The 13,466-nt window shown below is 39.7% G+C and overlaps 1 protein-coding gene across 1 annotated transcript in view; it reads right to left on the bottom strand.

Moving 5' to 3' along the window:
- SNX2 (sorting nexin 2) overlaps positions 1-13,466 on the bottom strand; it is a 32,310-nt gene that overhangs the window by 3,014 nt on the left and 15,830 nt on the right. Inside the window, exons 7-12 of the mRNA XM_020790655.3 lie at positions 10,235-10,313; positions 7,714-7,789; positions 6,576-6,689; positions 6,251-6,344; positions 4,058-4,263; positions 2,845-2,988 (exon numbers count right to left, since the gene is read on the bottom strand). Coding sequence (XP_020646314.2) covers positions 2,845-2,988; positions 4,058-4,263; positions 6,251-6,344; positions 6,576-6,689; positions 7,714-7,789; positions 10,235-10,313 — 713 coding nt within the window. The remainder of the gene's footprint in view (positions 1-2,844; positions 2,989-4,057; positions 4,264-6,250; positions 6,345-6,575; positions 6,690-7,713; positions 7,790-10,234; positions 10,314-13,466) is intronic.

Below are 13,466 nucleotides of genomic sequence, written 5' to 3' on the forward strand. Positions count from 1 at the left end.
TTTATTTTTTATTTTTAAAAAATGCTTGCCATGAGTCTAGTCACTGCCTTTTCAGATTTGACATATTGTGTGCATATGCCCAATGCCTCCTTTGAGGAAAACACTATTTAAACTTACATGGGGCAGTGCAGACATAATGTTTCCATTAAGGAACAATGAGTAGAAAGGTAGGCTGTATGCTCCCTCTTCATGCCCACCTTTACTAGAGTTACAGCATTGATATTAACATTAGTGGCTGTTAAGCTAACTACTGTCACTGATAAATGGTACCTATTTCAAACTCTACCTCAGCGGGAATCCTAGCTAGTTCTATCCATGTTCAACATCAGTTTGAATGTTAGAATCAACTACTGCTAAAAATGAACAATTCATTATCAGGCTGAAATCTTATTGCTTCAGTCTTCTTTTCTCAAGGCTAAACATGCCCATGTCTTTCAGTCCATCCTCACAAGGATTCGTTTCCAGTCCTCTGATCATTCTTGTTGCCCTCCTCTGAACTTGTTTTAATTTATCAGCATACTTCTTAAAGTGTAGTTTCCAGAGCTTGACACAGTATTCATGATGAGGCCTAACCAATATTGAATAGAGGGAAACTAGTACTTCACAGGATTTGGAAATTATACTTCTGTTAATGAGCCTAAAATAACATTTGCTTTTTGTAGCTGTATCACACTTTTGGGTCATATTCAGATTGTGATCTGCAAGAATTCCAAGATCCTTCTCACATGCAGTATTACTGAGCCAAGTATCCACCATCTTGTAATTGTGCATTTTGTTTCTTTTTCTTAGGTGTAGAACTTTGGACAAATCTCTAATAAATTTCATTTTTTAGCCTAGTTTTCAGCCTAATGCTCAAGCTTATCAAGATATTTTCAAATGTTGTTTCCGTCTTCTAGGGCAGTGGTCCCCAACCTTGGGCTTCCAGATGTTCCTAGACTTCAACTCCCAGAAATCCTGGCCAGCAAAGGTGGTGTTGAAGGCTTCTGGGAGTTGTAGTCTAAGAACTTCTGGAGGCCCAACGTTGGGGACCACTGTTCTAGGTTATTAGCTATTCCACCCAATTTTGTGTCGTCCTCAGATTTAGTAAGCATTCCCTGAACTTCCTCATCCAATTTATTAAAATGTTTTTGAAGAGCACTGGACCCAGGACTGAGCCTTTGTGGTACACTGCTTGTTATCTCCTCCAGTTTGAGGAGACACTGATAAGCACTCTAACTATAATTCTGTAACCAACTGAATATCACCCATATGGGTTGTTCTATCCAGCCCACACCTAGTTAGCATGCTAGGTAAAGGTAAAGGTTCGCCTTGACATTTTCAGTCCAGTCGTGTCCGACTTTAGGGGGCAGTGCTCATCCCGTTTTCAAGTCGTAGAGCCAGCGCTTGTCCCAAGACAGTTTCCATTGTCACGTGGCCAGCATGAATAGGGAACGCCGTTTTACCTTCTCACCGAGGTGGTACCTATTTATCTACTTGCATTTGCATGCTTTCAAACTGCTAGGTTGGTGAGGAGCTGGAACAAAGTGATGGGAGCTCACTCCGTCACGTGGATTCGATCTTACGACTGCTGGTCTTCTGACCCTGCAGCACAGGCTTCTGTGGTTTAGCCCAGTGGTTCTTAACCTTTGTTACTCGGATGCTTTTGAACTGCAACTCCCAGAAACCCCAGTCAGGACAGCTGGTGGTGAAGGCTTCTGGGAGTTGCAGTCCAAAACTCCTGAGTAACCCAAGGTTAAGAACCAGTGGTTTAGCCCACAGCGCCACCACGTCCCTATAGTTAGCATGCTAGTTAGGGTATAATGAGGCACTTCGGCAAAAGCTTTGCTGAAGTCAAGTTATATTATGTCTACAGTATTCCCAGCATCTAGTAGGGAAGTTACCCAATTAAAAAAATGAGAGATTAGTTCCATAGGTTCCATTACTCCTCTATAAGTTCCACTGATTCAAATGGGTACACTGACTTGAATCAATGGAACCTACCAAGAAGATGACTCACCAAATCCTCACTGAATCAATGGGCTTATTCTACTGCAACTTACTATGCTGAGGAACAAGATTTCAATTGTTTAACTATAGTTACCCAGATATGAATATTGTATTTCTAGCTCCTACACAAGTGTAATATTGACTCATAGGACTCTCAGTTGAAGATGGTAACAACAAAATACAACAGTTTTGCTAAAATACTTTACTATGTCATCAATGAAGACTTGCATAGTGACAGAAACTAGATGCAAATAAGTTTGCATTCTTTATGAAACTTATGAAGCAGCCAGAACTGGGGGGAAAATAGCATGGAAGCATGTTATCCTACCTCTTCGATTTCCTTAGAGAAGCATGATAGAAAAAGTGCAAAGATTATGATAACTTCAAGATGTTCGACAGTTTTAAATTACTGTACATCATTTTTTTTTCTCTCTCTCTCTATATATATGGGAAGTGTTCCATCAGTAAGTAAAATGATCTTTACCATTTACAATTATGTAAATTCTGTATTTTAGATGTAGCCTGCATGTCACATAAGTGACTTACTTCAAATTCAGGGTCTTGTTTCTTTTAAAAAATGAACTGTCCCACTCATTCTGTAAAATACTAGAATTAGCATACATTTCAAAATTTATATTAGCCTAATTGTTGTGCATGAAACTGCTGAACCACTTGTAATTCTGGTAGTAATGAAACACACATGCAATGATTAAAATCAGTTCAAAAGTAATGCTTTAAAGCCAATGTGGGGGGAGGGGGAACAAACTTATATAGAATTGTCACTCATTCTATTCTATATAAGAGAAAGACATTATTCTAGTCCATGTAAGAGAAAATGTGAATATTTTCCAAATTTACCTCTTTGATTTCATCCTTAGCTTGCTGCAATTTATCAGGTTTGTTAGCAAGCTGAAGTTTAGCTTCAGCTTCTCTTTTTTTCTGTAACATGATTTGAGCATCTTGCCATTTCTGCCAACATTTCATTCGATGATCAAATACACTCTGTAAGCAATATGGGAACAATACAAATGCATTCATGTAATTGTGTACCATCAAGTCAATTCTGACTTATGGTGACTCTTTTCAGAGTTTTCTAGGTAGAGGTTTGCTCAAAAGTGGTTTACCATTCCCTTCTGCTAGGCATTAGACTTATTCAAAATTTCAGACATTAAAAGACAATGTTTATAATGCTTAAATATTTAACTCTCTATCGATCAATACTTAGCTTGCATAAATCTTATCAATAATGCAATAATGCAGCTAAAAACCTGAAGAATAATGATAATCATCATCTTCGAACTGCAGAGCTGGACCACCATGGATTATCAAGTCCAGTCTGTCAAGAAGGCACAGTGGAAAATTGAACTCACGACCTCTAGTTCTGCAGCCAGATACCTAAACCACTGAGCTATCCAGAAGTTCACGACAAAGCCTATGTTCTCCCACTGAAGTCTAACTCTGAAAATGCCATATTAATTTCATTTTTAATATGACACATTGTACAAAGATAACTTTTGTAAGCATTGACTAGGATTCATGGAATTTGCAGTTAACTCCCCAAAATACTGAGTAGACAAAATGAAATGAATGAGACTTGTCAATCACAGCTTGTATAAGTCCCACAGATTTCTACTCCAACTGCAACTATCACTGGATTTAGCCTGCTGCAAAATCTTCAGATTTTGCTTATAAAAACAAGATTCAAGTTGTCATTACACCGTTTTGCCCTGTGTACAAAGAACTACACAAAAGAACATAATGCTGTTATAACACAATGGCAAAATATGCTTAATCATTTATTAAGTAAATTCTCAACTTGATATATTTAAGATAGACCGAGCACTTGATACATTGTATAAGCAAAACAGATGTTGGGCAAATTTTCTAAGTATTTCTCAGCTTCCCTGGCATGCAACCTTAAATCCAAAAAATTTAATTTGCTTTTGTAATTGCGGGCATTGCTTTCTGTTACAACACTGATTCTACACATACTTATACTATGCAAATTTTGTGGTCCTTAATATACATTCTATCTTGCAAAACTTTAAATAATTTAAAAGGTGGGACTTACTTTTACTGCACCAATAAGGCGAATGTAGTCACTGAGCAACTCAGAAAACACATAGAAGTCAGCAAATGCTTGTTCTTGATGTAACTGATCTATCTTTTCCTCAACTTCAGCAAGCTGAGACAAAGCTCTTGATAAAGCAGTATGGTCTTCTGAGTTCCCTAACATTGCAGCACTTTTAGCAAAGGCAGCTGTGTTGACTGAAAGTTCTGAAACAAAAAATAAACTAGTGAAAATGGACACTCAGACATTCATAAAATGAAAGGCTTTAAAATGTGGCTTTGCACATGCTGGCATTGAATGCCAGATTTCTGTAAATTCAGGAAAAGTCTGCTCCTGAACGGGAAAAAAAACATCAAAAATAATTCAGCTCAGTTGAAGTAAACTTTCATAATGATTATTTTGTTCATCTTCAAACAAACGCTTCCACTCTCTTCTCTCTTGTAGATTTGCAGGGAAGTGACAAAATGCAAGACATTTCTATGACATACGTACGGAATGAAGCCAACAGCTCCGGATGCCCCACCCTATCTCCTCATGCAAGCACCCAGTCAGAGGAAGAGGCGGGGCAGGAAAGCCCATGGTGCTGCTTCTGATTGGGCACCCATGGAAGGAGGTGGGGTCCGGAGCACCCACGCAACCCTTGTGGGCCTAAACCAGGCCCAATCAACAACTAAGGGCAGGACCCTCATAGTGTCCACCTGTGCGGGGGTATCAGTATATGAATACCCCCATCTTTAATTTCAACCCATCAAAAAAGGCCACTTGGTGGACAACCCAGATGATACTATCCAATTTTAAGTCCACTACTTCAAAAGGCCTGTGCTTTACTTTGATAGAAATTAAATTGATAGCAAATTCATTGGGAAGAATGAATGTAATGGTTAAGATGCTGAAATGTATCTACTGTATCTGCATGAAGCCCTGACATCATCTATTAGAGAAATAAGAAAGCAGATGATCTGTAATGAGGCACAGCTGGATGGAACAGCTTTATAAGATTTTACAGAGATATAAACTGATGCAGAAAATCAGTGCCTTCTTCCCAGCATCTCCAGTTAAGACTTCCCACTGACTGTTAATCTCTCCCTTTACCATCATTATGATTGGCAAAACTCTGCTTCTTCTTGCCATCCCATATTAATCCAATTTGCCAGTAACCATATGCTTCTTTATACAGTGGTGCCCCGCATGACGATGATAATCCATTCCAGCAAAATCGCTGTAAAGCGAAATTGTCGTCATGCGAAAGTAAAAAACCCATTGGAATGCATTAAAAACCAGTTAATGCATTAGAATGGGGGAAATACCTGCTAGTTTTGTGAAGATCCTCCATAGGGGAAGCCATTTTCGGAAATAGGTCCGGAAAACAACGGGAAGACATTTTGAAAACCCGACAACCAGCTGTTTCTAATCATCGTGCAGCGAAAAAACAGTTCCCGAAGCAGGGAACTAGTCATTGTTAAGTGAAAAAAACCCATAGAAACATCATTTTATGATCGCTATAACGATCGCAAAAAACTCATCATTAAGCAATTTCGTTGTGAAACAGGGTCATCGTCAAGTGGGGCACCACTGTATATTGTTTTTAGTTTGTCATGGTACAAAATATACAAGGATTAAAGAAATGTAAGTAGCTGCATTTTTGGAGTTATCTCTACATTCTTGATATAGTATACAAAGGTCCTGAACACTCAGTATGAGGTAGGAGAACACCAGAACACCTATATTATCATTAAGATGTGAAGGCAACAAACACAAAAGGGTATCTCCATTTTACATGCATTCCTATTGATTTCAATGGAAGGTTCAAGTACTTGGTTTCCTGCTTTAAAAACACACACCCATATTTGCTACAGGTTTGTTGATTTACAGGGACAAATAGCTAGTGAATTCTAGTAACACATGCTTAATATATTTGTATTATAAGCACTACAGTCCTGAAGGCACCCACGTTTCCTTTAATTTGTAGAGTTTTCTTACAGGAAGTCTACATAAAATATAAAAGGCTTCTGATGTGCTACAGAGCTTCAGAACCGTTTATATGATAGGAATTCTACATCATATGTAATTCAATTTGTTGCAACTTTCCTGTGCTGAGAATACTGAAATATTATGAGCAGGAAAGGTCTGACAGACAACTAATTCACAAATAGCTCACTTTTAAAGATGTGAAAACTTGGTTAAAATATCTACCTTTTCTGTGACACACCAAGGCTTCTACACTACCATGAAGTTTCCGAAGTTGCTGATCAAGATTTTCAAATTGTTGTTGTTTTTCCTCAAACCACTGGCAAGAAGGGAAAATCAACAATTACAAATTATATTACCAGTGCAAACTACATCCCCAATCTTAAGGAAATACATTAACTGAGCATAAACATGGTGGTCAGCTGAAGCAGTTGACAATCCAAGCCAATAAGTAAATTAATATCCCATTTTCTTCTCTTATGGTCTTAAAATGCAACTGTTGAGCCTCATTAATTCATCTCATTATTCAAGTCGAAAAATCAGCTCTTACTGCATCCGATTCATTCATCTTGATCGTCATTTTGTTGACAGCGTCGGCAGCCTTGTTTACCATCCTCAATATTCCTGCTCCACTCAGAGCCTGGGTGTTAACTGCTCTCGGCAGCTGGAATTGAATGACAAATAAGGGCAAACAAACCGGTTAAAAGGCTGGAGGTTTAACTGGGCACCGAAGGGAATGAAAAGGATGTAGTGTTTTCTTCCCCCTCATACATTTCAATATAGTGGAACCTAATTTCTTAAATTTACTACTTTTACATTCTCAGAGGAAAACTTAAAAAAATAGCCTTTCAATTTGCTTTTCTTCTGAGCCTTTACATTTAGATGGAACACAGAGACCATTTGTCAAAAGTTGTTACAATACCACCAAGTGCCTTAACTGGCTACCTGTATAAGAACAGCAGCATTGGCTTTTAAGGTTCCAGCGTTTCCATACTACAGGTGGTGTGGCACAAGAACATTTTTGTTAAAAATGCCTCAAGCATATAAAAAACATCAGTTCTAACACAAATAGCTATATTACTAAAAATGTTTTTGCAAATACTGTCAAATGGTATCTGCGATTATTTTCCTTAGATATAGATATAGTCTGTTTTCACCAACAGCTGCAGCGAGAAGAAGCAGGTTTCAGTGGATATTTCATTTGTCCACACCCTACTTCCACATGAGGCAGTTGTAGGTCCACAAAAATCCCCCCGGTTCTAGCTAGAGTACTGAGAGAGCATCAGTCCAATTATTCATGGTTGTGGCTGCCAGACTTGCAATGCCTTTCCTTATAAACACTGGATAGCACTCTCCTCCATATAGGGAATTAATAATCCAGGTTTTTAATTGCTCAGACAATAATTTGTTAGCCCTTAGACATAGCATCATGGTAGGATACACTTAAATTATTTTTAAAGAATTTGTTAACAGGCTCCAGCAGCTTTTTAGAAGCAGGAAGGTTAATTATGTGTAGCCTGCATAATTAAATTGTAAACCACCCAGATAGTGCTTTAAGAGCTATGGGTCAGTATATAAGCAGCATGCTTTTTGTTTTTTCAATTTACATACTGAATAACCAAATTTCAATATATGATGACAGTGTGTTGCTAAAGTATATAAAAAGAGAAATAGGAGATTTTAAATACCTCAGAACTTTCTAAGAACTGTCTTAAATCAGGATCCTGTAACAAGGTTGGATGTTTAACTGTTCGTTGTAGATACCTACAATTTAAAAAGTTAGACAATATTTAGTGTTCCTGAAATTATTTAAAAATATTTGCCATCCACAGATTTCCTATGTGGGCTTCAATACTCTTCTTCATCAAGCACTGTGCTTTAAAATTTGTAAGAAAAAATGAGTTGCCTCAAAGGCAGAGCAGAGCCCAGAATCATTTGACTGTTCAGATATTTGTTGGACTACAATACCTATGATCGATCACTACTGGCTAGGTTTTGTGGGAGTTGTAGCCCAATAAAATCAGGTCCACATACCCCTAATTCAGAGGATAGTTCAGTGTCAATGCCCCTTCAATATTTTGCCTCTCTAAGACAACTAATTATAATAAGTATTTGTTACATTTTTTCTGGAAACAGGAGTTTGTTCTGTATCTAATTTGCCATTTCTAACACTCATAAAGTACAGCAAGCTACTAGTAGCCCTTCTGCTAAAAACAGATTGCCCTAGTCTTCTGTTAAAATTCAGTTATCACTCTTACATTATACAACCAGAGCTACTGATAATGTAAGTTCTACAATGTCAGTAGGATTTCTGTATCTAATAGTATGCCTTGGTTTATTAGTTTCCTTAATCAGCTTGGTCTGTGGTATTGATTTAGATCAAATACATTCTACAAACGACACAGAAGTATGGGTTTTATACTTCCAGAGGAGGTGTATCAAACATAGAGTTTGCTTCCTCCAGCAGTGCTAGGGATAATCATATGCATAACCTATGGCATCACTTAGTAAAGCCTAATTCAACTTTTTAGGCCTACTCCATTTCTTCTTAAGACTCTGACCATACAGACTTTGTAATATCTGTGTTAGCCTTTCCCCACTTTTCTCCCCTCTTCTTGCTTTTTGTACTATAGCAGAAGATAACAGAGGATTAAAAACCCCAATAGTGCTACTGGAATTGCATGCTCCTCTCCACCCTAGAGAGGAATTGCAGGCTCCTCTCTACCCTAGAATAGCCAAACACATCCAGTAATAACACTGATGGTCCTTCCTGCTGGGGTGTGGGAGGAGTTCAATGAATTAGAATTTCAACTCCTTTGTGTTAGAACAGAGCGAAGTATATGATATATAGAAGACTGCCAACCTGGCATTTGGGAGGTTCAGGTTCAAATCTCCAATCACTCATGAAATTCACCTAATGAAACTGAACCAATCACTCTTTCTCATCCCAATCTGTATCATAGGGTTGTTGTGAGGAAAAGGTAGAAAGGAGGTACTTTATTTCATTGGAGAAAAGGTGGAATATAAATGGAAATCTAGGACCTTCTATTATATACCTGACATCTTACCTTTCTTTTTTTTAATTACATTTTTCATTCATAATAATGAAACCAAGGTTAAATTTATGAAATATTTTGTTCATGTCTCTATTACCAACTCTGAAGGAGACCAGTAAAAATATTTTTTCCCAGTGGACTGGAACACCTAACTGCAAACTAGGGTTCAGGAGTGTGAATTCCCACTGTGCCTTCCAGAAGAGGGATCAGCTGAGATTAGCTGGAGCATGTGTGGCTCATGAGTTATGCATCATCCCACTTTGGGCAAGCTGCATAGTCCCAGAGTACCAGCAGGAGGAGACAGTGGGAAACCATTTCTGAGTACCTTATAGACAACAAGCCCTGGGATAGTTGCCATAAGTTGGAATTGGCATACTGTTATTGAACACTGCTTGCAGGAGGACTCCCAAGAAAGAAGTACATAAAAAGTAGATTCATCCAATTTAAATTTTGAAATTTCTCTGGGTGCATGGCGGCAATCTTACCAACATATACAGTGGTGCCCCGCTTAACGATTACCTCGTTAAACGATTAATCCACTTTAGGATGGTTTATTTGCAATCGTAAAATGATGTTCCTATGGGCTTTTTCTGTTTGATGATGATTGGTTCCCTGCTTCAGGAACCAAATGTTCGCTTGATTATTTTTAAACAGCTGATCGGCGGGTCGCAAAATGGCCGCCCGCTGTGCAAAATGGCTCCCCACTGTTTTCAGCACTGATTGCTCGCTTTACAGGCAATGGAAAATGGCTGCCCTATGCAGGATCTTCGCTGGACGATGAGGTATTTCACCCATTAGAATGCATTAACAGGTTTCTAATGCATTCTAATGGGTTTTTTAATTTCGCTTGACGACAATTTCACTTAACAGCAATTTGAACAGAACAGATTATCATCAAGCGAGGCACCACTGTATTATGTTTCTAAAGTATGGCTGCTTGATTGTGCCACAGCATTCAGAAGCTTCATTTCTAGCACAGAAACCTCACACAGTATCTAGCGCTCCATGAGATGATTTCCACCCTCTCCACCCCATATCTTCAAAATTTGTTCTGGAGTATTCATTTTGATCAATGGAAGTGAGGTTCTCTTACGTTCAAGGTAATGTATCTATGCAAGTATGTGTCAAGTGAACAATGTTTGGGATAAATTACCTTTCTAGTGCTGCTCTTCTTTTCTCTACAAATTCTGTAGATGACGAATCTTCCTTGCCTACTTTCACCTTGGTCATGCCTTGAAGGAAATGATGTAAAAATATTAATTTCATAATTTGATTAATTTAACTGAACTTTGTAGTACTACCCCAAAATGTATATCAGCATCAATGAAGCTACAGAAAACATTCAAATGTTGCTATGAGTTGGGCTTCAAACTTCACTCTCCATCTACCTAACATCTGCCATATTTATTTCTTGTTTCAATTTTCAACTATGAAACTATACATTGAGGAACTAGGAATATATATTTATGCAGCTACCTTTTTCTGTCTAAACTTCTTGTCTTGAAGCAATGGCATAAAGCATGCTTGCTGCTTATGCTTGAAAACCAAAGCAATTAGTTTTTCAGTTTAAAGGATAGTTAGGCAGCACTTTGTAAGGAAGAAACTTACCACAGTCTTTCTCCACTGGCAGATCTCTGGAAACAAGCAAGGTGATCCAATAGACACTTTACAAAGTTGCAATAGTGTTTGGACACAACTGGCTAAGCAGTAGTAGCACATTGCAATTTGACAAAAATAAAAATACCAACAACATCCTTAGCCCACATCAGAAGTGAAGATGTTTAATTATTAGCCGGGAAGGATATGGTGACTGGAATTTGAGGGGCAGATTCACCAGCTCTGGCCTAGAACTGAGTTCCAACATATCACAAGATGTATTGTGGAAGTCACCCTTCAAATATACCTAAAGAAAATCTGTTCTATTGTAGCAGTGAAATCACAAACATATCTGAAAGTAAAACATCATGTAAAGGTATAAGTGTTTAATGTAAGCCAGGCTCAAAAGGACTTTTTAAAATAAGTATCTGTGAAGGGAACCCTGGCCAAGCTGCTTGATAACAGGGTAGCAACGTGGTTGCCTGGGTGATATATGTGTAAGCCTATCCTGGAGGCTGGAGGGCTGGAGTAATGAAAGAGAGGGGAGCCTGAAGGTTTTGAGTGAGAAAAGAGGGTTGTGATGAAAAGGGGAAATATGGAATTCAGCAAATTTAAAAGCAGGGTGTAAGATAAGGAACTTGCGGGTATGAATTATCCTAACTGGTTGTTGTAGCTGGACAAAAAACACTTTAAGCTCAAAATTGTTTCCAGTCTAATGTTCTTATGTCCGGATGAGCGAAGCTTGCAATCAGCAGGCGGAACTTTTCCAATAGTATATAATCTATCCAGAATTGGTCATAATGATTGGCTTCCCCTTACCACTCACCTGACCAATTTGCAGCATTCTTTAAATTTAAAGTGGAGGCCATCCACTTGGACCTAACCCCCTATTTGAAAACAGTAGATTAAGACATCCCGCGCACCATCGTGTCCAATGAGAATTACTCACTTTCAGCTGGTGACGTCAGTAGAGGTGGACAAAGTGCTTGCTGTCCTGCCTCCTCCTCCTCCCTTGACCCTTGCCCGGCCAGGCTAATCAAAGCAGCCAGGCCTGTGACATTTGAATGGGCCACTGCAATAATTAATAGGTCTCTCCATGGGGAGAGGCTCATTAGACCCATTAGGAAGAAACCGAGCTTGGTGGTGGAAAACACTGGCAATTATAGGCCTGTTGCCAAAGTTTCTTTACTTAGCAAGGTAGCAGAGAGGTGGTGGCCGATCAGCTTCAGGCCTTTCTGGATGAAATCAATGGCCTGGATCCATTCCAGTTGGGCTTCAGGCCAAGCCACGGTATGGAAACAGCATTGGTCACCGTGCTGGATAACCTATTGAGGGAGGCCAACAGGGGCAAAATATCCTTGTTGGTTCTCCTCAACATCTCAGCTGCCTTTGATACTGTCAACCACGGTATCCTCCTGGGGAGGTTCTCTGAGTTGGGGATAGGTGGTCGGGCTCCAGTCCTTCTTGAAGGACCAATCTCAGAGAGTCCAGCTTGGGGAGAATGTATCAGGCCCCGTGGCTCCTCAATTGTGGGGTCCCGCAGGGCTCAGTCATCTGTCCAATGCTGTTCAATATCTACATGACGCCGCTTGGAGGCATTATCTGGGAGTGTGGTGCCTCATGTATACTGATGACACTCAGCTCTACATCTCCTTTTTTCCATCAGCAGTGGATTCCATTATGTCTTTTGAGCGCTGCCTGGATGCAGGAGAATGGACGGAGGCTGAACTCCAGCAAGATGGAGGTCCTGAGGGTGGGTGCCCCTGTCATCAGTGGGCTTGGAAGCTCCCTCTCTTTTGGCGGAGTGACTCTCACCACAAAGAGTGTGCTCCACCACTTGGGGGTCCATCTTGACCTGGTGCTTGCCATGGAATCCCAGGTAACGTCTGTGGTCTGCACCGCCCATTTACATCTTCGGCGGATTGCCCAGCTGTGCTCCTATCTTGATGTTGGGGCATATATCACACTCGTCCATGTGCTTGTAGTCTCAAGATTAGACTACGGTAATGCACTCTATGTGGGGCTTCCCTTGAGATTGATGCGGAAACTTCAAATGGTCCAGAACACAGCGGTCAGATTACTAACTGGGGTGAAAAAATATATTTCCCCCACTCTGGCCGCTTTACACTGGTTACCCATTAGATTCCGCATCGATTTCAAGGTGCTAATGATTACATATAAAACCTTTAATGGTTTAGGACAGTGATAGTGAACCTATGGCACACGTGCTGCCTGTGGCATGCTGAGACATCTCCCTTGGCACACAAGCAGAGCACTACCCCCTGCTACTCCCACCCCACCCTACCCCACCGCCAAAGCTCAAACCATGTCAGCCACCTCTTCTTGCTAATTTCCTTAGTTCCGTCACTCCTTCTTTAAGATATCTCTTTAAGAGATTGGAGAAAAGCCTGCTTGATTGGTTACAGCTGGCCCCTGGGAGTCAAATGACTGGAGGTGACTTTGTAAGCAAGAAGGAAAGGCTGCAGGTTAAGGAGGGAAGGAACCTGCGACTTCATCAAGCATGTTTAAATGTATGTACAAAATGGAGGGAGCAAGGGTGTGTGTGTGTACTTTTATCTGGAATAAATGTTACTCTGAGTTTGTTTCATCAAAGCAGAGTGTCTCTTTGGGAACTTCTTTTTTTCCTTGTCAAAGGGTTCTGTGTTAACACTGTGGAATTAAAAGTTTAGAAAAAATTGTGTGTGTTCGTGTTTTTGTGTGTGTGAGAGAGAGACTCAAAACTAAAACGTGGCTCAAGACCTAGGAAATTTTGTGTGTGTGTGTGTGTG

The sequence above is a fragment of the Pogona vitticeps genome, chromosome 2, assembly GCF_051106095.1.
Source record: "Pogona vitticeps strain Pit_001003342236 chromosome 2, PviZW2.1, whole genome shotgun sequence".
Taxonomy (NCBI): Eukaryota; Metazoa; Chordata; class Lepidosauria; order Squamata; family Agamidae; genus Pogona; species Pogona vitticeps.